Source organism: Cygnus atratus, chromosome 5 (genome assembly GCF_013377495.2).
Source record: "Cygnus atratus isolate AKBS03 ecotype Queensland, Australia chromosome 5, CAtr_DNAZoo_HiC_assembly, whole genome shotgun sequence".
NCBI lineage: Eukaryota > Metazoa > Chordata > Aves > Anseriformes > Anatidae > Cygnus > Cygnus atratus.
In genome coordinates, this window is record NC_066366.1 from 1,946,610 (window position 1) to 1,974,470 (window position 27,861).

Here is a 27,861-nt window from a genome sequence, read left to right on the forward strand (position 1 = left end):
GACCCATTTCTCTTAGTTGAGTCCAAACACCATCTCCCTTCTGTGGAATCAGTCTCATAACAATTTTGTTTTGAATCTTTTTTATGCCAAATGTAACTAGGCTGAGCTATAACACTGGTATCCCTATTACACTTACGCTAATTTATTTGCATCAGCCCAAAATTCTACGACCAGCTTTACTGCCAGGAGAAGAATTTGTTTGTGAAGGACTCCGTGTGCTACTGGATCCTGATGGCAGAGAGGAAGCTACAGGAGGACTGCTTGGAGGTCCTCACATCCTCCCTGCTGAAGGAGCTTTGTTCCTTACCACCTACAGAATTATATTCAAAGGCACTCCTCATGATCAGCTGGGTAAGAGAAATAAACAATGATAGCTGTAGTACTTCAGATAGGCAAGACTTTGAGTTGGCCTATCTATCTATTCAAGCATCAGCATCAAAATGCATATACCTCTAAGTATAATTTTTCATGTTGATCACATTGGAATAATCTTTTATTATAGGTTTTCATCACTAGCTTTGACAATGATTGATCTTGATTTTGTATTTAACTTAACTGGATTTCTTCAAATGAGGCAACGAATATACTGTGCTCTTACATATTTTCCTATATTGATGCTCATATATATCTGTGGTTTCCACTACTCCTAGCTTTCCAATAAATCATTTTTTTCAGATGCTGGAATTGTGTAAAATGAAAAACATTCATAAGTTAGTATTCTCCTTTCAATGATTGTTAATAAATTAACTATTGCTTTTAATATGTAATGGAAATTGCTCTTCTGAATGATAGATTTTTATATTTTGACACTTGCCATTAAATTAAATTGTCTTTCAGAAGTACAAGTTTATTTTGGAAAGTTCACAGTCATATGTAAAGAAATTAGGATACAACGTTCATTGTTTATAAGGTGCATAATGCAATACAAAAATGGAGTAAGTTTGAAGCTGTTTCTTCACCGCCTTCCAACCTAGATTGTAGGAGTGCATTTCCAATATGTAGGAAGACTCAGAAGGAGAATATTTTTCCAACTATGCTAAATTAAGCAGAAAAAAAAAAATCAGATTATGGATAATATTTGAATTTTCAACTTTTCAGGTCTTTTGCCTGAAATTAATTCTGTACTGTTATTTTTCCTATTTCTTTGTACTTGGTCATTCCTATCTGTTCAAAGTACAGTGTGACCAAAACAGAACTGATTCTGTAATCTAACAAGTATCTATAAACAACATTCTGTGGTCCTCAGTGGGAGAGCAGGCGGTGATCCGGAGCTTTCCTATTGCATCTGTTACGAAGGAGAAGAAGATCACTATACAAAACCAGTTGCAGCAGAGTATGCAAGAAGGACTGCAGATCACTTCAGCTACCTTTCAGGTAAAAGGAAATTTTGTAAAACTTACGTGACACAGAAAGCTCAGAATACTTTTGAGCAGCAGTTTGTCCTGATACTTGGGAAGAGCTCAATTTCCTGCCCTGTCAAGTCAATACAGAATGTGGACTCCTCTCATAGAAACTCTCACTTTTTTTTGGCCCAGCTGATACTCACAGCATTACTGTTTTCATGTTTCTTTCTCTGCTTTTCTCACCTTTCTATTTTGGATCCAGTCAAGGGCTATTTCAGTGTGTTCAGCAGAGGCATTTAGTGCCAATTGACAAAGATGGACTTCAAAGAATTGGGAATCATAACTTCTCTGAAGCCTCCAAATGTTCCTTATTGGTGGTAATCTAATCTGTGGTTAAATCCTAGGAGATGGGAAGTTGAAGACAATGAATTTATATCACAGACTGAAAGTAGACTTCAGTGCTTAAGACAAGAAATACTCTGCTGGGGTGGCTGACTGCAGAAATAAACTTTCATTGAGAACAATAACTCTTTAATATCTGAAAATAAAATAGATTATCAACATTTTAGTAGTTGCTTACAAAGTGGACATTATTTAACTGATCATCCTTAAATATCCCAGTCAAAAGGATAAGATTAGGAATACAAATAAGTAAAACAACCAAAAAAAAAAAAAAGTTGTTCCTATGGACTTTTTGAGAGGACTTCATGAAAACTTTTTTTTCCAGAAATATTTTACCAGGATAATTAGCATACTTCAGTGATGTGCTAAATGCAGACCTAGCTCAGTGTTTTTAGTGCTGGATTCTGGTCAAACATCATATCTGCTTTTGTTTAGCATAGTGCTGTATTAGGTTATGAAAATGAAAACAGTTTTCTTTCTGTTCCCTTTGTAACAGCTAGTGTTTGATACAGTATAAGATAGCAGCGACCCAACCCCCATCTTTGTTTATTAATTAGGATGTTCAGAGTGTTTTGGCTGTAGTTATGCTATTTAATATCTTTAAAACTTTGTATCAGTATAGCTTCTAAAAATTCTTTCAAGGAGATCATAGAACAACAGAGTTATTAATCTTTTGGAAAGTAATTACAAAACAAGTGAAATAAAAAAAATGAAATCCACCTTCAAGATGACAAGCAAACTTCAAAACGTATGTAGGTATGCAATCAAAGATAAAGCTCTAGGATATTTCTTTGTTTGCTTTTTGCACATTCTTAAAGTTCTTTTGAGCCCTTTTATGGATTCCCTATTTTATCTCTGCCTTAGTTTTTTTAATTCTTTTTCCCTGAAGATTTGACTATCATACTTTTATCTGAGGATGATGGAGTGTAATTTAAAGAAAAATAATAACAATAAATAAATGAGAAGTTTTTAAAAAACATTTCTAACGGGCTGAATGGATCAGTGTTGAATAGCAGGAGGTTAGTTCCTTTCCAAGGATCAGATTTCACTATTACACTTTATTATTAGCAGTTTTCTAGACTTTGGAAGGTGAGGCAAAAATTAGGATCACTAAATAATGGAAGTTTAATGCTTGTGACATATGAATGCTGAATTTGTTGATTTGATGAATGTACATTACCAACTTTACTTTCTGATATATAGTAGAGCTGACAGAATATTTCCAACCTGAGCTATCCCATGTGGCTAGCACCTTAACTGTTGTAGACATCATAGCACCAGCACAACCACTTAAAATATTTCTGTGTTTGGTATTATGAGAATTCCAGATGCTTCACAGTGAAAATACCTTAGTATTAGTTACAACAAAAATGCAAAAAGTAAACAACAACAACAAAAAAGAATGAGCTGTATGATATCCCTCAAAATCAATAGGGTATACGTATATATATTTGTATATATATTTTCTGATGGGCATAGTACTACCTAAGTATGTGGGTTTTATTAATATATAATATTATATTATATATGTAATATATATTAGGATCTTTTAATTTATTTTATCATAGGTTTTTTTTTTTTAGTTTCTAACATGTCCTGTCTTTATATGCAGTTAATTAAAGTAGCATTTGATGAAGAAGTAAGTCCTGAAGTGGTGGAAATATTTAAGAAACAGCTAATGAAGTTCCGCTATCCTCAATCTATCTTCAGCACTTTTGCATTTGCAGCTGGGCAAACAGCACCACAGATAATTTTACCAAAGCAAAAAGAAAAGAACACTTCATTCCGGTATAGTCATTCTTCTTCTGTCACTCTCTTTTTGTTTACTACTAGTCAAATAGTTCAAACAGTCAGACAGATTTTCAGATCTCCAGATCATTTAATCAGTTCTCAAGAAAACCAAAATAACTGATTTCTATTCTCTGTCTTTTTATCTTTACTGAAAACAAGGTAGATTGATACGAAATAAATGTGTATATAAGAACATACTGTTTATTCTTGCTGCAGTAAATTTGAACAAGTATCTCATTACATTTTGAAACACGCACAATATAAATAACATTTTCAGCTATGCGAACTATGCCAACATAGAAACAGATTTCTTGTGTATTACATTTTAGGTTAGTAACCTAATGTAGGCTAGAATTCATTTTACTCTTTAGTATAGTCTGTTCAGTTGTCCTTGTTACTTTAATCTAGTGTTTCGGCTTTGGGTCCCCTTTTGAATCTTATGTTGCACATTAGTTTTTACTAGACCAGATGGATTCTTATGCCGTTTCAGAGTGGTAGTTTCAGTGATTCTTTCTTGATTATTGCATTGTTGACATGGGGAAGCAGAATTCCAAGGTAGTCATGGAATCTTAAAACTTTAAGGTAATATCTGTCTTTCCTGCCTTCATTCTGCCTTCTTCATAGATTTGTTACATTGCTAGCAAAGTACAAATATCTAAAGAAAGATTATGGCTGCTTATTCATTATGCTATATATATAATAGGTAAAATTACTCTCCAAGTAATAAAATTGGCATTTAAAAATTAATATAGGAAGTCATATTTCTGGTGGTCATGGTTTTGTTATTAAATGAGAAAATACGAAATGTTTTTTATATGGGTAAGCCCGTTCATCCTAAAAATCTGTATGTGCTATTGTGGAGAATTATATCCATCTTTTGTAATATTTTTATTGCTATGAATTTGTAGTACCTTCTCAAAAAGTATTGTGAAAGGAGCAAAACGTGCTGGGAAGATGACAATTGGTCGCCAGTATTTATTAAAGAAGAAGACAAGCACAATAGTGGAAGAAAGAGGGAATCGTCCAGGCTGGAACGAAGATGATGATATCTCTGGTAATAATAAAGTATTATCAATTTTTGTTGATAAGTCTTACCTAGAAGAAGAAATTGTGAAGTCTTCCTAGACAGGAGAAAGAAAGGTTGCAAACACGTACATTTTTAAAGTGTTTTTGTTTGTGATGACCAGACATACAGGGCAAAAGTAGTGAAGTATAATAAATTTATTATTTATATTAATTATCAAGCTATCTTCATATAGTATCTTTAGAAAGCCTGACATCAGCAATTATTCTATAGTGAGAAAGCAGTATTTGGTGAGATTCAAGAAACAGCCAATACTATAGGCAAATTTTGTATTTGTGAAAGTGACAAATGATTTCTGAAGGCAGCAGAAGTCATTATTACTGACAATACCGTTTTTCCAAACTTCCGTTGAAAGGGTTTGGAGACAGAAGGTAGAAGGTGATTTGGACTCTTTGTATAGTTCATGTGATGGTGTGGAGTTTGACTTTCTTCCAAACACTTCTTTTCCTACCATGTGCTGCTGTCAGTATATCCTTATCTGGACCAGTGCTAATTTATAATAAACCACTAGAGGGAACCAGATTCTCCTGTACATAAACAGGTATTGTTTTGTCATACCATTCTTTCTTCTTTTTTTATTAAAAAAAAAAAAAGGCATTTCTGATAATGAAGTGTTTATGAAACACTAATAATTTCTTCAAAACATCAAACAAGCCAAATTTGCCTTTTGAATATTTAGTCAGTGAGCAAGGTGACTTAAGTGACTTACATGCAGATAAATAAAAGTTTTCTGAAGTCAGAGTATGAGAACGCACTTGATCTGTTCTCTCAAAAAGAGAAAAAAAGCCATTCCAGGAAAGAAAAAAAAAATAATTCTCTTCTTCCATTCCAGATAAATATGGTGGGAAAAAAATGCACAAAGAAAAGGTTATGAAATATGGAATGTCTGTATACTGCTGAAAATTTACATTCTTAACTGGATTTCCAGCTTCTTCCTTAAGTGCTGAGTTAGTATGTGTTCTAATGTTGCAGAATCTTCAGGTCAAAAGGAATTGTGCAGTCAGTGCCTGTTCTGGGTGTGATTTTGTGTCCTTCACTCAGAGACACCAAACATAATTAAGCCTGTGTATTCACACTTCTCTTTGCAATGAAGAAATCATAAGAGTTGTTGCATTGCATATATACAAAACAACTATATTCTTGAGTACAGGTGTTACATAAAGATTAATGACAGTCATTTTTTTCCTCCTCTGACAAACTTAGAAAAATATAAATTGTGAGGCTTCCTACCTGCTGCTTTCCAGATGTTGTGACTGGGTATGTGTGAGGTGATTAAAGTCTGACAGCTTGCTTTTCTGTTCACACTGCACTGACACCTCAACTGACAACAGCACTGACACCTCAGCTGACAACTGTAGTACTCCTTGCTTCAGACAGAGTACAAATAGCTGTAGAAAATTTGCCGTTTAATCACTGAAATTTGTTTCATATTGCTTGCTGTGAATTACTGTTTGTTTGCAAGTCTCAGAAACTGAAATATAGGAAACTATGTAGCTATAACAACAATGAAGCAAATGGGAGCAAATGGGCACTATCTGCAGCAGGTGATGCATTGTCTTACAGAAAGAACCATTAAAGATAGTGTTGGAAGGAGCTTTGATCATCTACTCCATCTCTGCCGCAAAGCAGGATCAACATACCTAATATGTTCCTCATACGTGTTTATCTAACTTTTTCTTAGCTTTCAAAGATTAATTTTTCACAACTCTAGACAATTTGTACTTTAACCATCCTTAACGCTGGAGAATAACAAGCAACTTTGTGATGCTCAGGGCTAAACACTTACTTGCCACAATTTAAATCCTTCATTTCTTATTCTGTTACTATGTACATGTAGAAGAGATGACTCCCTTCATTTGGATTGCACTGTTTAATGTATTTATGGACTATTGTAATACTTCCTTTCTCTGTTCTTTTCTGGATATTAAATATCTGTAGTTCTTTTCAGTCCTATGCATCAGTCTTGACAGAGTTCTGATTATCTTCATTGCTCTTCTCTCGGTCCTCTTGAACTGGTCCACACATAACTTTTCTTGATTTTCAGAATTGGGCACAGTTACAATCTGTTGCTAATGAACACTTGTAACTTTTCTTCCCTACATTTCCTCCTAAATTTTATTTTTTGGAGAGTTTAGAATCTCATCATACTATAGGTGATCATAGTGGTGTGTTCAATGAAACGGGAGACCTTCTGTAAAAAGTGCTTTTACAAGCAGTCATATCTCAAGAACAGTAAAACAGAGGATTTATTCCTCTTATTTTCAAAATCAAATGAAAAAAATGCATTTTGAACTTGAGATAGTAAAATGTATCTTCCTCTCCCTCTTCAGGTTAAAGACACTGATATGGGCTCCTATAATCTTTAGCTTTTTTACACATTCAGGAAGATATTTTGCACATTCTGATCACCAATATACCTGCTTTCATGAGAGAAAAATGCATTTAGGAAAAAAAAATCAAGAAATGCACCCTCATGTTATCTAAGTCAGTTATAGCATTTAAAATTGTTAAATACCAAGCTTCTGTGTTCCCCAAAATAAAATGATTTCTAAAACCCCTTTACTTTGTTTCTCTTAGTGCACTTTATAATTGTAAATGTTTTGTGACTTCTTTCTTACTAGGACAAATATGAAAATATAGGAAGAAGAGGAGATATCTGTAGCACTAAACTCTTCCTTATTTAGGTCAAATAGAAAATAGTTATTTTTGTATGATGCATCATTGGGGCAAAAAAATTATATATGTAGCTTTTATGCTAAGATAAATAAAAAGATGTATCTAGGTTCTACTGCTGTAAATTCTGAATGTTGTCTGCTGCCAGTAAACTTCTAATCGTATCATAATTTTAGGTTTTAAATGTAATTTTAATTTCCAATTTTATAAAGTACTGTTTTAAATTTAAATCTTTATATACTTTGTTTTGCCTAATTCATGAAGAAATATTTCACCTCATATGCACATGCTTTAATGCTTGAGATAAAGTGGTAGCAAGTAACTGATACATACAGTGAACAGTAAATCTGCTTTCAGACATATTTGGAAATAGTTGAAGTGTTGAAAACAGGCAGGTGGCAGGTTTTGTACAAAGACCCTGCTTGACTTGAATTTCTGTGTAGTTTGAACTTGTGACATGGTTTTTATCTTTCATGGTTAAAGTTTCTTTTGGTTTGGAAAGTGCAACTGATTTGTATAGCTGAAGAAAGCTGCTGTTTGACATTGAAACTGAAGCATTAAGAAGCCAACACTTATCTGCTGTGAAATTATGACACAGAAACATTTTTAATTTGAACCAAGCTTTAGAAAGATTTTTACATCTTTTGAAGACGGTTTTAAAGAATTTACGAGATCCATTTTATCTTGCATGTTTAATGAATTTATGTGCTCATTTTTGATTATTCTTTCTGATGTATATCTTTGTATAGCAGTTGTGAGTTTAACATGCTTGCATAAATACACTGTTAATAGAAAGAATGCCTGCCTTCAGTTCAGTTCAAATAAATGTATGAGAGAAGTTTTTCTGGAATTTTAGCAAAAGAGAGGTGTCAGCCATGCCAACCACTACAACAGTAGGTAACTTTGGGATATACTTAAGTTTCCTGACTGGAGTATTATTTTGTTGCTTATAATTTCTGCAAACTATAGCGTCTATTTGTTAGTGTCTGTAATTGATCACTGACAATAAGACAAACTAATAATTAGTTCAGAAAGTAACACTGGTTTTTTGTGTAATTGCTGGCTTTTGCAATAGCAAACTCAAAGATTTTTGATGTTAGTTTCAGATGACAGTGAGCTGCACACAAGTGGTACCCTAAAAGCTTCAGAGAAGTCAACAATGGAGCAATTAGTAGAAAGAGCCTGTTTCAGAGACTATCAACGTTTGGGACTAGGGACCATCAGTAGTAACACTTCTCGATCAAAACCAGAATACTTAAGAATAACTGCATTGAACAGGATGTATTCACTTTGCAGGAGGTGAGTTTACCAACTCAGTCAAGTATTTGAAAATAAAAATGACATAACATGTATTCCACATTTCATATTCATTTAAACAACTTATTCTGACTTCTTTTTTGTCTGTACTAACTGTGTTCAACCAGTGGCCTTGAAGCTATTTGTATTCCACTCTTAGAGATTCCTCTTCTGTCACATGGTGGTTGTGTATGTAGTCATCAGATTTGGAAAGACTGCCAGTGATAGTAGCCAGAAGTGAGCTTTCAGAGCCTCCCCAGAAGCTGTCAGACAAGTCTTTATTTCTAGATTCTTTTCATTGCCTATGGAAAGAGCGTGTCCTTGGTGCTTTCAGAGGAGACTAACCTAGATACTGTGAATTGCCTTCTGATGTAGTTTTTCTCTTGGCTTTCTACACTGAAGATTTGCTACACTGAAATTAAGAGGCTATTTTCCAGCTAATTTAGTGATCAAGCTAGATGGTAGAACTCAGTCTGCCTTGATGGTTTGTGTTGGTACTGGAAATTATTTATGTAGTATTATGTAGTTTATGTAGCACATACTCTGTTCCTTAAAAAAAAAAAAAAAAAGCATCAAAAACAAGTAATTTAACTACTTTCTTCAAATCAAAAATATGTTTTAAAATTGAATTCATGAAGGTATCTATACTGCTTTAAACTTTGTCATGTATTGAAAGTCACATGCTGTACATTAATGCATGAATGTTACTAACTCCCTTTTTTGGTTGTGAAAGTGTAATTTGCTACCACTACCCACAAAAATTCTTTATAATAGAAAGCATATCTGCATAAGTTGTATCAGGAGAGCATCTGCATTCTCTAAAGCCAGTTTTGGCTAGTCATTGCTTTCATTATGGATAATGAAATTGCCAGCGCTTCATGGAAGAAGGGCACAAGAAAATAGTAGATCCTTTCTATTTTCTTGCATACATAGAATAACAGATTAATAACTGTGGTTTTGTTCAATCCCCATTAAATACAATGCAAATAAAAGCATTTAAGTCTGCACATTTTGGCTGTGCTCTGGGCATTATGTAAACAACTCTTCCCTCTCAAAAATCTATCAGTTTTTAATATAATTAGTTTCTTTGGTAAAGATAATTGATGTCTCAGTAGATTACAAATCACTGGATAGAAATACTTACCTAATGCCATATTAGTTTGACTATTGTGTTCTAAGAACCAGAACATAAATGGTATGTACATTCTTTTTGTATGAGGGTAGTTCATTAAATGTCAAAGTACTGAATTTACAAGAGCAGCGTATATTCTATAGGAACAAAATTGTTCAGTAAGCATTAACATTTCCCAGCTCATTGTGTTAGTTTCTTCTTAACATATGAAATTGGCACTTAAATTGAATATTTTTTTAAAGAAATAGAAAATAATCTTTCTCCTTGCTTGAATCCCTTTTTTTCTAACAGAAACACAAATACCATCTTGTTCTCTGTTTTTACATCTATTGTATTAGTAAAGTTCCTAATCTCTCAATGTATTGTAGTGTTCTAAAAAGTACACAAAATTTAATTTTCAAATACACTGTTCCAAGGAATATGGTTATAAAATACATTTTGACATAAACCAGTTATGACCAAAAATTATTGTTTTAGTTCTGATACTCTAGGCAATCTAAACATTCTTTCATTTCCATTCTTATATTCTATATACAAGTGTCAAAACAAAACTACTGTATCATGTGCATGCCTCACAATTCTGTTTTCTGTCATTCTCAAAACTATGGCTTCATTATAGTGATGGGTAAGAGATCCACTGGGAAGAGAATAATTACCAAATATAACATAACCTTAGATGGAAGGACACTGCAAGTGGCAGTCTTACGATTTTTTCCTATTTTAAGTTGTTTAAAAAATGCAGTTTTCTTTACAAATAAATGTATTTTAAAGGATTGGACTAAAACAGGAGAGTTGTGGAATAAAAAACAGTAGTACCAGTTAGCATGTATTTTCATAAAGATATATACTCTGCCTATAGTTTTAGGACTTTTTGTCGTTGTTTAAAATTTTGAGAGCACATTTAATTGTTGTTCAAATTTTTCACCTTTTTGTCAATACAGTTATCCTGGACTTCTGGTAGTACCTCAGTCAGTTCAAGACAGCAGTCTGCAAAGAATTGCTCGCTGTTACCGTCACAATCGCCTACCAGTTGTGTGTTGGAAAAACACGAAAAACAGTACTCTTCTACTTAGGTCAGGGGGCTTTCATGGAAAAGGTGTTGTTGGCCTCTTCAAATCCCAAAACACACATCCTACAGGTGAGCTGATTCAATTAGGTTTTCTGTATATGTAATTTTATTTAGAAATACTTACCTTTCTAGAAGAATCAGTAAGATGATTGAATCAAAAATCTCAAGGTATGAATGCTTATCAGTTCAGTTGTTAAATTATCAGTTCAGTTGTTATCGGTCAAGTAGTTCAGTTTAATTACTCTCTGTCATGAAGCAGACCTTGAATGGTATGAAGGTGGTTCAAAAAATGTTAATTGAACTAATCTGAGTAGGTTATATATATGAACTAGAAGTCTTCAGTAAAAGCTTGCATCTGCCAAATAAAGCACCTATTTTCTGATAACTTCCCCACTTTGACTTCAATTATCTGTTTCCATTGCACTGTTTTCGTAATGAGTGTATGTTGTCATTTTTAATAAAGTACTATATAAAATACTAGAAAAAACATTATTCAACAGATTTTCTTATGTCTTTCAATTTGATAGTAGTTGAACTTTTATCTTTCTTTTATAAAATATAGGCCTGAAAGATTATTGTTGGGGTCTTTGCATTAAGTAAATCTCTTCCTTTGTATGATGAAGACTGGGCCAACACAAGATTTGTCACTAGTTAATTTTTCAGAAGAATAAAATATAGGGTAAAACTGATTTTGGAAAGAACAATAGTTGACTTCTTCAGCACTGTGTGAGGGGTGATTGATGTTAAGGTTGAAGGGCAAATCTTCCATCTGTAATCTTCTGCAAATACATTGTTGCCGTGAATCTTTAGCTCACATATACATTTAGTTCAATAACAGAATTTCATATAAATCAAGCTATTCATCTCTTGGGTCACTTTACAAAAAGACACACAGTGATCTTCATAAAATAAAACTTTCCAAGTGGAAGTGATAAGGACGTTATCCTTTCATTTAGACATTTCATTTCATTTAACTAAGTTGTTAAGAACTAAAATGACTTTGTGGCATTGCTTCAAGGGCTTGAAGTCCTAGAAATCGTTAAAGTAAATTTCAGGATGTGCACATTCTGCTTAAAAGTTGAAGAGAAAATGTTTCTCTTCAAACTTCTTCCACTTTCCCAGACTGCAGCAGCATGATGCTTCCTGCATGTACATTTTCTAATCACTTCCTAATTTTACTATTAATTTAGATACTGCTTGAATCTATCTTGAAACTTCTTAAGCCACTTCTAACTAATCAGGTAACTGTTAGTTTCCAGCGTAGCATCTGATTGGAGCATCACAGAGAAAACTATTTGTAAGTTACAGTAGTTGTGGCTTGTCGAAATGTGCTCGCTCAGGTTCTTTGACTCCCTCTTTCATCACAGATTCCAAATTCTGGCTCTTGTGTTCAAGTTATATTTTTGTCCTATAGCAAGTCTAGATGTGGCTGTAGTAAGCTAGAATTCAGAAAAAAAATAATCAGTTGGCATTTGAAGAAAATCTGACCCCTTGAGTCTGGACAGTTTTTTGTCTTCATAGTCATAGTATAGCCCAAGACCTAATTCATCTCCTTCCCTTCCTTCTAAGTCCTTGCAGCCGGACACAAATGGATGTTTTTTCTTGTTAAGGTAGTTTCCTCCAATGATCACCTAGTTTCCTAATGCACATTTAAAACTTGCTTTTGTTTTTGCATTGATTTTGTGTTGTTGATTCTTAACTTCTTGAAGTCCTAAGTGGATGTCTGTTCAACTTCATTGCAGTAATTTCTCAGAACATCATGCTTTCTCATTGTGCTTTTTCTGTTTTTTACACCCTGTTTTTAAACTGTGTCTGTGTCTTCTCTAGCTTTGCTTTTATCCAGTCTTTTGCAGCCACTTCTCTCTCTCTGAAATGGTCCTCCTCAGTGTTCCCAAGTAACTCAAGCAACACCAGTGACATCTGGAGAGTGATTCAATTTCTGAGATACATAGAGGAGTCATCTGAAACGCCACGTGTGTCAAGGATTATTCAGAGGTTTCCAGAAAATGAATTACGGTTCTTAGAACAGTGCAGCTTCTCCCCCCACCCTTCCATCCTCCACCCCACCCTTAGAGTTTACCTAAGTAGGTGGGAAGATGCTTCCTGAAGTTACCTACTGGTGAAGGAGTGGGTAGGCTGTCACTGGGGAACAGGAATGTTGCTTTTCGTAGCAGGAGGTTCCTCTACATGTGTTATGCAGGTGTGCATACACTGTCCATCCTCTTTTCTCTTTATATTTCACTAAAAACATCAGAATCTTGGGGTAGGGTGCCTGAAAGATTTGAGGGTTGTGTCCAGTGATTTCTCTAACTGCATAAACAGATGGCATAAACACTGGTGTCTTTTAATAAATGTATACTTTCAGTGAATGGGCAGCATATCTCAAGGAACCTCTGCTTACGTGTAAGACACCTTCCCTTACTGTATTGAGAAAGAGCCGACTGAGTATGGTTTTATCTTACTTCTGTTGAAAAACTATTTTATCTGTTCTCTACACTTTTTTATTATTATTATTTTGAGGCTGACATTTGCTGACAAATATTACAAACTTATAAATGTTACTTTCACTTCTGAGAGTGAGGGGAAAACTACATCATCTCCATTCTGTTTGCGTTGACCACTTGTGAATTGTCAATGTTTTGAATGGTTACCACTGGATAAAAGACTCTTAGCTTAGCTTTAGCACAAAGCTTAGCTTTGTGGAGTGGAATGCAAGAGAATATTGCTGGTGCTGCTTGCAGCCAGGTGATGAACATCTGGGCATTCTTTGTCATCGAAGAAATGACTTTTTCAACATAGGACAGACAAACCATGAAATTGTCAGCGATCTTTTTTATATGGTTAGGTTTTTTCTTTTGTTATTCTGTGTATTTATAAATATATGTTAATGTTGTCCATTCTTCCTGCAACTCTTTCTAGCTCCTGCTTCTTTAGAATCTTCAAGCAGTATAGAACAAGAAAAATACCTACAAGCCTTACTTAATGTGATAACCGTCCACTGCAAAATGAATGGCAGTAATACTCTCACTGTTAGACCAACAATTGCTCTATCTCCAGGTAAAATTGTTTGGTATAGGCCTTTTCTGTGGCTAAGTTGAAAAGCGAATTTTCTTGGATTTGGTGTTAGTTCAATTTGAATTCTGTTGTTTCCTCTATTGTTTCACTTTCCAGATCGTTTTATTCACTCTTAGTTTTAATGAGTGTGTCTTTGTACATAAAGGATGTTTTTAAACTTTTTCAAAATGTTTTTCAGTGTTCTTAATCTGATGGTAAGTGATTCTCAGCCTATGGTTCATGGTTTTTAATGAAATTCACTTCGGTATGATGGGCCAATCTAGAGGCATTAGTAATTTTAACAATTCTGAGCTAATAATATGAAGTCCTCCAGAATATCAAGATGCCAAGTTGTTGGTGTTTTTTTTAAATATCAAATGCAACAATTATATAACAGAATCAAAAACATAGATACGCTTTAAGGTCTTCTGTAACAAAGTAGGCATATTGAAAACTATATATAGAATAAGAGAATGCCAACCTGAAGAGACTGTGAAATGCTACTCTGTTTCATACAGTGAGAAAATGTGAGATTGGAAGGCCAGACTTCACATGAACAGATGCACTATTTAGCTACAAAAGTAGTGGAAGTCATTTAGGCATTTTCATGTGTTACATACTCACAATAGGATTTTAATGCTATTTCCATGTAGAGCTTACTTGCAGTGAAAACTCTTTCAAAAGACATTATTTAAGTTAGGTAAATGTGGAACCGTGAAGAAACAAATCCATGTTTTATCTCAATTACTACATGATGAAACTGATATGCGAAGGTATTCTCAATGTCTTAGAGAGTATGTGACTTGAAATTGTCTGTCTTGCCTTATTCATTTGGTGGAAATTGGCCTAATAGGGTCAGTGGCTTTTCTAGTAAACAGTGGCTTTTCTTGTAAAATAACATTATTTCCAAAGTGTGCATGCTTTACTTCATTTATTGTAACATACGTTGATTACTTAACTGTATCTAACATCAACATTTTGTTGCCAATGTATACATCTGTCTTAAAAAAATACAGCAGAAGTACAAAATTGGCAAGAATTAGCTGCATTAAGTGTGAAAAAAGGTATTTTCATCATTTATGTTAAGTGTTAGTCTGAGTAAGTGTAGTTTTCTTTTAATCTTCTGTTCTTTTTTTGGCTGACTTTAGGCACTGAAAGGAGGGCTTCAAGAATGTCTACTGTTTTTAAGCAGGTAGTGCCAGGACATTTGGATGTAAATCTATCCAATAGCTTTGCTCGAGGAGGTTAGTAAGACTAGATCAAAGTCTAAGTACCTGTGTTATTTGAAATAATAAATGATAACAAAATGTCAGTGAAATAAAAATAATTACACTGCTTACAAATTCATTACATTCTGAAACAACAAAATCAAAATTACCAATTAGCCTCAGTCCATAACATACTCTTAGTATCTAATTTCTGTTTGTTTTCTACTTACCATTGAAATAAAGCTAATTTCATGTTTGAAATAAATGGAAAACTAAGCACTCAGTTAGGAAATATGTTTCTAAATACTTTGTGATACATCCATATTTGTAATGTACCTGACATGTATGACCTAAAAATGCACATTTTACATTAGGATTGAATGCACTTTACAATCCCCAGTTTTGTAATTTGTATTAGTCTGGCATTTGTCTGAAGATTAGCTGATGCTTCATCTAGATACAAATAATCAATCTGAATAATTTTACTCTAGGTAAAGGAAGGTGTTATGTGGCCAGGCTGTAAGAGTAGGGAGATACAGTGCCTTCTTTGGGAATAGTTATTCCTAGTTACAAGGGATTATCAGTGTCATTTCTACAAGAAACTCATTCTGTGAAGTGAATTCCAGTTACTTTTACTCTTCTGGTCTGATGAAATTATGAAGATTTTTTCTGTGCTTAAACTAATGTGTTGAATTACTTAAATACATTATATGTTTGTTAGAATAAGGGTAAAAATGTTTCTCAAAATGGAGAATTTTAGATTTAGTTACCTTTTATCCATGAAGGCTACTAATACAAATATTTTTAGGCATCTGAAAGTTGCTTTTCTTCCCTTATGACTCAGTGCAGCTTTGTAGGCAGCAAAATACCAATCTTACAGCAAGTTCAACTCAGATTTTCAAAGGTAGAAATGAGAAAAGACATAAAAAACTTCATCTGAAATTAAAGTTAGACCTATTTTGACCTGCTGAGGTCTATTCCAACCTAAATTATTTTGTGATAGAAAAGCTGTAGCTTTGTATGGAGAAAAATAAAACAATTTTCTAGAGAAAGACTTCCAAAAGAGATGGAAGAGATTAGAAAAACGAAGGAAAGAAGAAAGCAGGGGCAAAGGAGGAAGCAAAGGAAGGAAAATACACACAACTATATAGAGAAGTTATATGAGGATTATAGCAGAAAGAAAGAGAGGAAGGACAGTTTATGGGGATCATCCCAGAATGGACAATTCTTTTCACTTTCATTAATCATAGTATATGCATAGTTAATATCTAAAAGTTCTGTTGATGTTCTCTATTCACTGTCTTAAACTATTGTAGTACATGAAGATGAAAAAAATACAGAGATTTTAATTGGGTAGGTAAAATTACTAGGAACTGAAGAGAGCAAGTGTCTGGAATTGTTAAATGAACTCATGGCTGTGCACAGCTTGTCTTAGTACTGAAACAGTGAAAATACTGGGTAGCTGACAGCAGACATTTTGTTGTATTCTACCTCCTCATGTTGGGATAGAAGTGCCAACAGCAAAGTTTTGCTGAGGAGCCATGAAGATACTCCAGATAAGAAAGGGAAAAGCTTGCTGTATGACTACATGGAAGTTGTCTTTTGAAGTGTGATAGAGTGAGCTACTCAGTGAAGGAAAAAGGAGTCTCAAGGTAGTGTAAGAGTCACAGACATCACGTTTTCTTGTTGGATATTGTCTCTTGGCTAAATTTCAGCGTTAATCAGGAAAAGGCCAGAGAAATTATCTTGTATCTTCCTGGATTGATGCCACACCTGCTCTATATATTTGAAGGGTGTAACTACAGACCAGTATCTGCAGTCTATTTACAGCTCAGCAGGATACATGAGGACTTTGCTGAAAAATAAGAATGTTTGACAAGTACGATGGGAGCCCTAGTGAAGGTGAGAAGTTGACAGGGTAAGAGAGAAAAGAGAAGGGGAATATCTTAATGTAAAGAAGTAAACTCTAGGGTCTTTTTAGGTGAGATAACAGATTCTTTTAGAAGAAACTCTAAAATACACAGATTATATAGATTGCTTAAATTGCTGTTCTCAGATAAATGGATTCACATTGTTTATTATCACAAGGATTTTTACTACTTTTGCAAGCTAGTTATATCGTACATGTGAAGTAGTGTCACAATACAGTATGCAGGACCAAAAATGCAGATTTTTTGGTCAGCTACAAAAGGAAACTTATTTTATGCAGGCAGTCTAAAGTGCCTGCATAGTCTAAAGTCTAACTCTTCACATTCCTTAGAGTAATTCAAAAACAAACAAAAAAAAAAAAAACACACAAAAACAAAATAAAGGCTGTGTGGTTAGTTAGTTACTTTGTCATAGCAAGCATCTGCAGCATCCATTTAATAACTGGATTTTGCACTACGCTGTACAAAATGTAATAGCAGTATTTTTGTACGTTTAATTCTGGATCACTCTTTCCTTCCTTATTTTTATTGTCACACATAGAGGGCTCAAAATACAGATTCAGCTTGGATGCACCAACTGAAAATGACATTTTCCATTCTTTTGTGCCAGACACTGTTTTTTTTTTAATATGCGTACATTTAAAATTAAAAGGTATGTGGCAGTGCTTGAGTAGTAGTTCCAATTTTAAAAATCATCCTTGTTCTGAATACTCATTGATATTTGTGTCCACACTAAGTACTGTATTTTTTTTAGTTTATCTGGAACATTTAGTAAAGTATTTGCCTAAAACACAGTTTTTTCTGATCAGAAATATTAGCCAAATACTTATATTTCATAATATATTTTCATTCTTGGACCCTTTTTTTGGCAGTAATTTGGTTGATATCTTTCATAAGTTCACTAAAAAATGCATATCTTTTCTTCTTATATTACTTTATAAGTACAGTGTAATTATAAAGAACAGCAATTCTTACCTAGTTTTGTTGTGTAATTTAATAGAATAAAATTTTAATAAAATCCTTTTCTCAGTATGATTTGCTACTGCTGGAAAATACTAAGATACTTATAATGAATAAATACAGACTCAGCTCACACATTGATTTGAAAATCAAGATTCATTAGCAAGAACATGTTTTAATAGAACGTTTTAATGAAAAGAAGTTGCTTGTGTAGATGTGGCTTTGCAGCCAAGAACATACACTCTGATAAGCATATAAGACTCCAACCAAAAATGAGTACTTATACAAGGGAGGGAAATTTCTTTGTCTGATAGATATTGCAAATTTTCTAAATCATATGGTTGTACTTAATCCTTTAGAAATTTCTGTATGTGTATAGAACTAATCATGTCTTACATTCTGATCTGATTTTGAGGTCCATTAAATTACCTACTTAAAATAGACTAAAACAGTTTTACAAAAATGCACTAAGATTTGGGATTTTTAATTAAGGTAATTTTCAGCTGGAGAGAAGCCTTCAATAAAATATTCAACAGAATGATTTAATCATTAAGTTTCCTTTACAACATTTTATAACAATAGGAAAAAAAACCAATGATTTCTGCATTCATTTAAAACTAATAAAATGATAATGAAAATTACTGTTTTTTGATAAAAGGATACTTCCTTCCCACTTAATACTGGTTTTCTGGCTTGATTGATATTTTGTCTTGTGATGACTAAGATTTTTGCTGTCTGATAAATCATGTAGTATAAAAAAATTCTGTATATACTTAATCTTTGGAAATTAATAAGTAACGCTTTTCTTTTCTCCTGCAATGTCTCTTGCTGCAATGTGCATTCCATTCCTCCTCCTTCTGTCTTTACTGTTATCTACCAGTGCTTGGGTACAGAGATAAATGTTTCACTCATTCAAATTCCAAATCAGCAACTAAGGGAAGAGTCCATCAAGGTACTGTATTCTGTGTCCTGAAAGCACATTCTGATCTGCCATCTCCATAACTACTACTATATTTTAATATATGCTAAAGTAATGCTGTCAGAAAGCCTTGACTCTGCATTAACAAAATTTGGGATTTTGGGATTCACTGTTGTGGTTTTGTTATGATTTGGGTTTGGGTTTATTTGACCATTGAGTGTATGATGCAGTGACACTGATAAGCCACACACTTCACCACATTATACTTTAATATTATGACCTAATGCAGAGTGACATGTCGAATTTTTAAGTTCTTTCAGAAAAAGTTTTCTGTGCCAAAACTTTAAACTGCAAAAAAAATAATTCTGCAGAAAAAAAAAAACATTTAGTACTCCTACTGCCTTAGTAGAATAATTAAGAAATACTGTTACCCAGTCGATGAACTTTCTTTACAAAATTACTGGTAATGTTAGTGAACAGGGAAAAATTGGTATTTGCCAATTTATAAACTTGTAATAATACAATACATCACAAATAATGAAAGTTAGATACTGCTACCGAAAAAATAAGATACTGGGCAAAGTTAGAAAAGAAATACAGTTGTCTTTTAGTCACTGATATCCATCAGTGGTAAACATGTTCATCTGCATGTATTTATAAACAGTTTTTATGCTTTTGGTGTGCTACAGGCTCTAATGATGCCCTGCATTTCTATATGTTATAAAGTGTGAGTGATATGATATTTTTGTATGCATCATCTTGAGAGAAGAGTTGTCTGTGTTGGAACTAGCATTTTTTCATACCAAATGAACAAGAACTTATTTCTTTTATTAAACGCTTTCTGTGGTTTCTGTTTGTGTTCTTAAGTCTTCATTGTATCGTCTGTAGCAGTTCAGATGTGGAACAAAAGTTTACACTAGAAATACTGTGAGATATTTTATAAAACTGTCTTTCTTTGAGGTTGGAACTGTTTGGAACTGTTAACCAATTCATAGGTTTCTAGCCAACCATCCTCAGTTAATCCTATTTGTTTGCTCACATCTTTTGGATGGACAATAATGTAGCTGCATTAGCTACAATATGCAAACTAAAATGTTGAGAGGCAGAGTTTATTAGATTAGTACAATGCCATTCAAATACAGATGTGCTGCTTTCAGATGCAAGGCTGTGGTTCCATGTTACACTGCACTCACTGTTCCTTACTTAGGTTCAAGCTCATGTTGTTGCTAGCTTTGGGATTTCTGTACCATGCCAGAGTATTAGTGATCTTAGTGCCAGATTAAAACTAGAACTGTGATCTTCTAAGGATCCTTCTGTCTACTCGCACAGCTTTACTATACTCACATCTGCTAGAACATAGTTGTGAAAAATGTGATTAGAAAATAACTTCCTTAAATTCATTTCCATTTTTAGTTGCCCAGTAAACATGAATAGTTAGAAACTAAAATCCATGACATTCTGCATTTTAATCACTGTAGTTGGAGAGCAAATATGGAATACTTTATCCTGAAATGTAGTATTTGAATTGATCCTTGTATATACATTTTTGTTATAATAGGATATGGGGTGCATTATTAAATAGTGTAGGGTGAAGGGAACACAAGAATTCTAGACAAATGGGGAATTTCAAGTGATAGTATTTCCATTTTTGAGGGAAGTAATTATTGCATAATATTCTTATTGGTTAGACTTCCAAAATAATATGCCTTTGACAAGGAAATGGTTGACTTTTTTGTCTGTACTTCTGAAAGGAACACCAGTAATTTCATTTCCATGTACTTAAATGGATGTTAGTTACTTGCAAATTGTGATTTCTTTTATCATTGTGTAACTGATTTCATAGCAACCATTTTCTCTACAGTAGAAAACATTGATTAGAATCTTAGATTAAAAGACAGTACAGTAGAATGATTTTGACAATTTTTGTTATGAAATGATTTATTTGCAGCACGTTGTTAATTGTGTTCTATGAGGAATGCAAGTGACACGTTTAAACACTGTACTTTCTAAATTACATTGTAGCATATGCATGAATAGTTATCATCTCTAGTGCCTCACACTAAGAGGTTTTTAAAATATTTTTCATCTTTATGAAGGTGTATGGGCAAGTCTTCGTTCAAGCAACCGATTTATCAACGCTCAGACTCCATTCATTGATGTTGGTGCAAGACTTGCAGGCAAAGACAATACCACTTCCTACAGTAGCAGCACTTTTTTGCAAAGTCAGCTTTTGAGACGTCAAGCAGCCCTCTATATATTTGGAGAAAAATCTCAGTTACGGGTAATGTCATTTTTATGTTAATATAGTTTTTATTTGGCTTGAGTTTAATAGCCCTAATGTTTTTACAAAACAAAAATAATAATCTAGATAAGTCAAGTGGATAGCTCTCCTAAAGGTGTAAATTCTCATGGGCATTTTAGGTAATATTTGCTACACAGGCATGCTCTCCATTTTGTTCTGTTTTGCTATGCCCTGTATTGCTATACATAGAATAACAATGAATGCAGCATAATGTGATGGGGGTTAGAAATCACACTCTGGTTATATAATACAACAAAGTTAACATAAATAAAAGTTTATTGAATTGTTTTAAAGAACAGCTAGACACAAGCACAAACTATGTAACTAGAGCCCTGTTTGTCACTTCTGGTCAAGTACTGATGTGTTAGGTAGAGATGAGGGGTACAAAAATGGGTAACATGATTAGAGGATTGGATTAGCTTTTCTACAGCATGAGGATGTTTAAATTGGAAAAGACATGACTAGGAAGGAAATGAAATGTATTGTGTGGCAACAAAACATCTAGCAAAGCCTTTGTATTTTGAAGTTACCACGTCTTCGCTGTTTCAACAACATTGGCTTTGCAGGGAGAAAGAGCCGCAGAGTTCGGCTGTGCCAAGTGTAGCTGCTGGGATAAAGATCCTGGCAGCTGCCCCTTTCAGAGGCTGTTCAGAGCTATTCCAAGGAGACTCCTGAAGTTCTGTATATGTATGGTCTTCCTGTCAGAGCCATGCTTAAATACACCTAAATGCTTATTACTACTCTGATTCAGCTGACTCGTCACCTAATGTTCAGCTGAGTTGTCATCTCACAGTGATGTCTAGTTTGGGAAATATAAAACAGGCTTATTTGCAGTTTTATTTTTCCTGGTGTGCTGAAATACATTATGTAGCAAATGGAATTTTATTAGACAGGAAAAGCAATTAGGGGTAACACTTAGAATCTTATGAAGTCAAATTGATGTGGATAACACTAACTCAGAAGTCTGTTCATCCTGATTTGATTACATGAAGAGGTCCATGATATCTACAGTTTTATACACCTTTTGGGATAAATTTTAATATTTTAGACGCAGTTGTTTAGGAAACATGTATCCTCTTTATTAAGTCTTTACTTTTTAGAAAATGTTTACAGATTTTTTAAATCTCTGCAAAGACTGAAAAATCTTTTGTTTTTGTTTTTCCAAATATGAGCATATGTAAAATACAGTGCATTTTGTGAAATATATAGTTTACAACAGCAGTTATTTGTAGTAAGTAAAAACATCCGTTTTCAATTCTTTATGAATGAATTTACATTATTTCTGGAGACGAAAGAATCATGCTGTATTAGAATGACGAATCAAAATGCTAAAACTCTTTGCAATCTGTTTCAATTTTAACTTTTCTTTTGTAGTTTCAAGTGTTCTTTTATATCTTACTTTTACTCAGTCATATTTTATATATATATATATAAAAGATATCAGTTCTTATCATTTTTAATTTATCTTTTATAACTGATTTTAAATTTATTTTCCTTTTGGTTTCTTCATTAGACATTGGTTGTATTGGCAATACAGCAATCATAATAATAATACTACATAGCAATGAAATGATTGTTTTGAGCCTGCTCTCATTGATCTATATCTGGACTACAAAATCAATTCAACTTTGATTTTGTATAAGGAAAGCTTGTTGATTTTGATTGTTTAGTATTTCTCTAGCTTTTGTTAGCATCCTGCTAACTTGGAATTGTTGGCTATATTTATTAATTGTTAATTTGCCTAAAAGTCCTAAAGGAAGCATGTTCTCTTGTGTATAAATAGCTCAACAGATTTATTCAACTCAACTGTGTTATAGTGGTAGTGGTATAACTCTCATGAATACAGTTTTGTTATGAGTAGTAGATGGATACTTTTTTATGGTACATTTTACAAGTGTTGTAAGGATTATCATTATACTGGGCAGATATTTAAAAATAATTTGAATTAAGAACTGAAGTATTTAGTAATAAAGCAGACAAGACTATGATATTTGATAAGATTTTCACTGAAGAATATGCTTCCCTTTTAAATTATATCTGCTGTTGTCCTTCACACACAGGGCTTCAAACTTGATTTTGCTTTGAATTGTGAATTTGTTCCTGTTGAATTCAGTGACATCCGACAGACAAAGGCAAGCTTTAAAAAGCTGATGAGAGCTTGTGTTCCCAGCACTATTCCTACAGATTCTGAGGCAACATTCCTAAAAGCACTTGGGGAGTCAGAGTGGTTCCCACAGGTAATTTATATGACAGGTACTTCTAATAATCTTTGTGCAATACTGCTTACACAAAATAAATTTCAGGCTCTTCTGACAGAGACCTATTGTATTCTAACCAGCTGTTGTTCCTCTTTGTTCTTTGTAATTACTTTGCATGCTATCAATTCTGTCATTACATAGGCATTATTGTTTTAATACAATCATAACATTTACAGATGTGGGAAGCAGTTTTTATAGCATAATTTACTGGTTACATGGAACACGTATTGTTACATGGAACAAGTATGTAAGTAGAGATTACCATTTTTATTGCATATTATCAACTTGTGGTCTTGGTTTTAAATGTTTTTTTCTTATTTTATACATTACAAAAATCAGAAAAAAGTACAGAACAATAAATAAGCCTTTTGATTTTAAGACTGATAGTCTACCCTTCATGTGTGTTCCTACCCTGAATTTCCACATGCACAAATATTTAGCAAATAAGCTAGCATCTGTTATCTGTTGTAGAATAAGGAGAAGTGTTTGAAGGAGAGAGGGGGTTGTGTGCTCATTCATCTATTAGTATCCGTTGTCTTTAAATCTGTTCCTTTACTTCCCTATCCCATATTTCCTTACATAAAGATTAACTAAATGAAGGAAATCACAGAATCACAGAATCGTCTAGGTTGGAAGAGACCTCCAAGATCACCTAGTCTGACCTAACACTAACAAGTCCTCCACTAAACCGTATCACTAAGCTCTACATCTAAATGTCTTTTAAAGACCTCCAGGGATGGTGACTCAACCACTTCCCTGGGCAGCCCATTCCAATGCCTAACAACCCTTTCGGTAAAGAAGTTCTTCCTAATATCCAACCTAAACCTCCCCTGGCACAACTTCAGCCTATTCCCCCTCGTCCTGTCACCAGGCACGTGGGAGAGTAGACCAACCCCTACCTCGCTACAGCCTCCTTTAAGGTACCTGTAGAGTGCGATAAGGTCGCCCCTGAGCCTCCTCTTCTCCAGGCTCAACAATCCCAGCTCCCTCAGCCAGCTGCTCCTCATAAAACTTGTTCTCCAGACCCCTCACCAGCTTCGTTGCCCTTCTCTGGACTCGCTTGAGCACCTCCATATCCTTCTTGTAGGGAGGGGCCCAAAACCGGACACAGTACTCGAGGTGCGACCTCACCAGAGCCGAGTACAGGGGGACAATCACTTCCCTCGCCCTGCTGGCCACTGTTTCTTATGCAAGCCAGGATGCTGTTGGCCTTCTTGGCCACCTGAGCACACTGCTGGCTCATATTCAGCCGGCTATCAACCAATACTCCCAGGTCCTTCTCTGCCAGGCAGCTTTCCAACCATTCATCTCCCAAGATTCAAATTAGGAAGGGAAAGTTAGCTCTTTGCAAATCTAAAAATATTTTAATTACAGCGAGTGTTTTTTAACAGTTGTATATTTTATTTGGAATCTTCTGTTGCGTAAATTCTCCTCAATTGTAAATAATCGTAGAAAACAGAATAGACTCTGATCAGAATAGACACTGATTTCTCAAGGAGAAAATACGTATGAATAACATAGTCACTTCAGAAATCGTGCATCGGAAAGCATACTGGCTGGAATGTGCTACAATGCAAGGAATTGCTTAAGTTTTCTCTTTTAGGTGTGATGATTTCTTACAGAACACAGGAGCTGGCCATTGATATGTCTGATAACCACTTTGTTCAGAGAGGGAGAAATCAGGAGACATTAAAGACTTGATGCGCCCACCATGTGAACAATTCCAATCATGGAACAGTTGAGCAAGTTAATAGATGTAGATAAGGAAAATGAATGTCATTTTGATGAAATAAACATGTTTCTATAGCAGCACAGAGATCAAGGAGAGGTTATCCCATTGTGTTACTCTCAGGAATATTTGAGAGGAAAAGTAACAGTATCACTCTTTGCTCAGGACTAGATCACAGTGTCATATACTACCTCTGATTCATTACCAAGACATTTCCATGGTGCAGATCATGTGGTAAATGACTTATGTGATAAATTTGATTTATGGACTGATTTGTCACATTTCCTGCTGATCCTGTGAAAGGACATAGATCTGTCATCTTGGAAATTTGTTTTTATTGTATTAAGTTTTCCACTCCTGTGTAACAGTAGTTGCATAGTATTGATTTTAACGCTGTGTAGATTAAGTAGTTCTTTATAAGGTTTTGAATGCAGATGAAGAAATTCAAAGTATGTTCTGAATACTAACAATACAAATAGTATTTTGCATTTCTTTATGCTGAATCTGTATAACCAGATTGTATATCAGTTTCTCTCATTAAGGACAGCAAAAAACAGTCTTTCTTCTATTCTGCCTATGAAAGCATAGAACAATGAATGAACTGTTTGATTTTAAAAATGAGACGCTTTTCAACCTTTTCCTATTGAAAGTAGCAGGAAAATTAGTTACTTTTATTTTCTAAGTAATGACTGTGTGAATGTTCAGAGCAGTTAAGTGTTTTCTGTCATAGTTTTCATGGTAATATTCATAAGATTGTTTTTTCTTCTTTTTTTTATGAGGCAAAAATCAGCCTTAAACAAGGATGAATTTTCTAGGGTTTAACTGTTGTTTGATTTATCTTTTTTCTTTTATTTTCTCCAGTTTAATTTTGCCTTCCGTGAGTCTGTTTCCTGTGCTTTCCGAACTTTCTGAATTTACTTTTTTCCCATACATAGGTGGTCTTAGATGTCTCTTGCCATCCTTTGCTTATTTGTTTTCCTATATTGCTTTCTCCCTTTCTTCAGGCTTTCGTATTTCCTACTGTTACTATGGGTTGGGTTGTATTTGGTGCTCTGCAAAGAGCAATTTCATTCAGTGGTTAAAAAAAAATTTGCTTACATATAGTCTGTTACATTATTTACCAAGAATGCCATCTCAGTATGACAGAAATGGTAGGAACACTGCAGTTTTTCATTTGAATAGTAAAGAAGAGAACTCTCTTCATAAGGTAAAAATGCTCAAAGTCACCTAAATTCTTTAACTTGCTTATAAGCGATAGTGTTTGAATAAATCTCATTCAAGTCAATAAACTTTGTCCCAAAGAAATGTATTGACCCTCAGAAATTTTTAGTATCACTGCAAAACAAATTTTAGAATGCAAATAATTAGTGTGTCCTCTTAGCCAGTCTGCCCAAAAGCAAAAAAAAACCTGTTTAATCTACCTAAACTATTTCAGATAATAGATTTTTTTTTAATATTCAGTTCATTAATTTTCAAATTCCATAAGATTGCACATTAGAACTATTATCTTGTAAATATGGATTCTCTCATCAAAGTACTTAGTGATTTTATGCAACCTTAACTTTTCACAGGAAAAGATTTAGTGTTAAGCCCAGAGTGGAATTTCTCTACAATAAATCTGTCAACTGTGTCATTCCCATTCCACTTTTTATGACAACTGTTTTATTACAGTGCTTATTGGTTTTAATAGTTTAAGTTCTTATCTTCAAATATTTGCTTAGTTTTGTTGTAGTTCAAATGAAAATCCTCTGAGATTGTTAAGTTTTTTAGTTTTCTAATCTGTTACATCAGTTAATTTCTCTGATATATGTAGATTTTGTAATACGTTTTTAATGTTAAATACAAAGGGATTCTATTTATTGAAAATATCTAGACATTTCTCTTGAGTGTGTTATTGATTTGCAATACTCTGTAGCTTCACAGGGTAATGCAATTGAGTGTGATCATCTCAGAGCTCCTGGAAAATGGTTCTTCTGTTATAGTTTGTTTGGAAGACGGCTGGGATATTACCGCACAAGTAAGCTGCTATTAAAACCTTGAAATAACTAAATAATAAGAAAAAACACCAGGCAATACTTTTTTACGTATGTGATTGATAATTTGATACAACATTTAAAAAAAAAAAAAAGAGTTGTGGCAGCAGGGACTAGCATACATGAATCCTTGTGTTCCTTTGCAATTTACTCCATGAAAGCGTTCATTAAAATGAACTTTTACCAAAAGTCCTGAGGGACTTGGAACTCGATAAGGCTTATCTATAAGATCTGCATTCCCATACTTGACCATATGGAAGAATGAAAGATGAAGGTTGTCACAACAGATGATTTATCTTTTTAAATACAGTATGCTTTAACATAGAAGGGAAGGAGCGGAATTCTTTCTTTTGCCATTCACTTACCATAAATGAAGTCAGGAGAGCACACAGAGAGAAAACTAACTTTGTGCCAAAGTGACTGTAACACACCTGCTGCAAGGACAGATCACCAGAACAGATAACATTGTGAAACAAACTGTAAATTATGTAAATGATGACCCACTGCCTCATTTAATGGATACATTGTGTCTATACATAGTTGCTTCATAATCCAGAAAAATTGTAATGAATAAAAACATCATGTACAGCCAGCATCCTTATTTCAGGTTTAAAAAAAAAAAAGCAAAAACAAAAAACCAAGATAATGTTAACATAATTCTTGCAATCGCTGTCAAACAG

General features: G+C 33.9%; 1 protein-coding gene across 6 annotated transcripts in view; it reads left to right on the forward strand.

Annotated features, from left to right (window-relative positions):
• The window catches only part of SBF2 (SET binding factor 2), a 260,328-nt gene that overhangs the window by 206,132 nt on the left and 26,335 nt on the right, over positions 1-27,861 (forward strand). For all 6 annotated transcript variants that reach the window (XM_035550135.1, XM_035550137.1, XM_035550136.1 and 3 more), the window contains 10 exons: positions 156-351; positions 1,247-1,374; positions 3,358-3,533; positions 4,445-4,590; positions 8,394-8,592; positions 10,663-10,859; positions 13,710-13,847; positions 20,956-21,140; positions 23,222-23,398; positions 27,064-27,165. In XM_035550135.1, coding sequence (XP_035406028.1) covers positions 156-351; positions 1,247-1,374; positions 3,358-3,533; positions 4,445-4,590; positions 8,394-8,592; positions 10,663-10,859; positions 13,710-13,847; positions 20,956-21,140; positions 23,222-23,398; positions 27,064-27,165 — 1,644 coding nt within the window. The remainder of the gene's footprint in view (positions 1-155; positions 352-1,246; positions 1,375-3,357; positions 3,534-4,444; positions 4,591-8,393; positions 8,593-10,662; positions 10,860-13,709; positions 13,848-20,955; positions 21,141-23,221; positions 23,399-27,063; positions 27,166-27,861) is intronic.